The 1,574-nt window shown below is 41.4% G+C and overlaps 1 protein-coding gene across 1 annotated transcript in view; it reads left to right on the top strand.

Moving 5' to 3' along the window:
• Window positions 1-55: 55 nt before the first annotated feature.
• The window catches only part of ZFP64 (ZFP64 zinc finger protein), a gene marked incomplete at its 5' end in the record, with an annotated part of 8,270 nt that continues 6,751 nt past the window's right edge, over window positions 56-1,574 (top strand). Inside the window, one exon of the mRNA XM_010163063.1 lies at window positions 56-322. Coding sequence (XP_010161365.1) covers window positions 56-322 — 267 coding nt within the window. The remainder of the gene's footprint in view (window positions 323-1,574) is intronic.

Below are 1,574 nucleotides of genomic sequence, written 5' to 3' on the forward strand. Positions count from 1 at the left end.
GATGTCTGTCTGTCCGCTGGAGCGGTGTCACCCGCTTCCCTTTTCTCGGGACGAGCTCTTGACCCGGCTCCTGTTTGCACAGTTCCCGGCGGCACCACGGTGGTGGTGGAGCTCACCCCCGACCTCCATATCTGTGGCATCTGCAAGCAGCAGTTCAATAACCTCGATGCCTTCGTTGGGCACAAGCAAAGCGGTTGCCAACTCACTAGTGCAGCGGCCGGGGCCACCAGTACGGTCCAGTTTGTATCAGAAGAAACGGTGCCATCAACACAGACACAAACCACAACCAGGACCATCGCTTCAGAGACCCAAACCATCACAGGTATTTCAGTGTTGCATACCAGGGCCTTGAAAGCACTCGGCTCGTGCGAAGTACCAATGCTACGTAGCCCTCTGCTCGTGTGTCCCCATCACACTAAGCTAAAATGACAGTTTTCACATTAGTCATCATGTACCTGCAAGCAAAGGAAGGAAAAAAAAAATAAATAAAAACTGGTGTGCTGCCTTCTTGGTTTTGGTATGATAGAGAATTGATGAAGTCTAATGTATTGTATAACTCACTCGTGCAAACTAATTAAAGTTGTCAATACTTAGAAAAAATAATCAAATTACTATTCATTTTATTATTTAAGAGTTCTCTTGATGAAAAACAGACACAGAATTGCTTTCGGGCGCCAATCCAGGCCTTTTTATGTGAGAACGCTGCATTCCCTAACATTGCTCCCACAACTAATTGGCAGGAAAAATATTACTCAAAATTTCTGCCTGTGCAAAGGCTCAAGTGAGGTCCTGATCCTGCAGATAATTAAATAAAACTAGAATTTTGTTGTGTGTGTGAAGGTTTGCCCTTCTATATATAGTTTTATTTTATTTTATTTTGGTCTGGGACCATACTAAAATCCAAATTATTTTACTTTATTTTGGATAGACAGATTAGGGCAGAGAATCTCGAAGAGCAGTGAAACAAACTGAATTCAGGGCTTGCTTCCAGGAATTTTTGTATTATAATCCCTCAATTTAGTAGTGTGGGTTTTGGATGAGTCATTTTTCTGCTTCATATTTACTCATCTTTAAAATGAGGGTAGTTATATCCTTCTGCCCTTTTGGGTATAGTGTTGTTTAATTGATTTAAAAGCTGCTACTTTGGCTAAGATAGCTTTACCTGTTTTTCTTGTGAGTAACAGCTAAAAACAGTATAGTTGAAAGAGGCTGAACTTTTTAACAATTAAAAAAAAATTGTTTACATGATGCCTTTTTGACAACATTTGACATATAAATAATTCAAGGAGTTTTTTTTCTCCTTTGGGCTGTAGCACAGCCAGTGTTGAAAAACAAACGTATCTTTTTTAAATGTAAGACCTGGCCAGGCATCAGAAAAAAATGAATGAACTTCTGAGGAAACTGAACAGTGCAGTCAGATAGGATTCAGAGGGAGAAAAATGGGCCTGCTTAGGTTGTACTAAGCTCAGCATGGCTCATCAGGTCTTGACAGAATTTCCACTGATAGCAGGATAGCAAGGGGGAGAAAAGCCTTTCTCCATTCCCCCTCCCCCAGCTGATTAGGAAGCCAGGAG

The sequence above is a fragment of the Antrostomus carolinensis genome, unplaced genomic scaffold (genome assembly GCF_000700745.2).
Source record: "Antrostomus carolinensis isolate BGI_N321 unplaced genomic scaffold, ASM70074v2 scaffold11412, whole genome shotgun sequence".
NCBI lineage: Eukaryota > Metazoa > Chordata > Aves > Caprimulgiformes > Caprimulgidae > Antrostomus > Antrostomus carolinensis.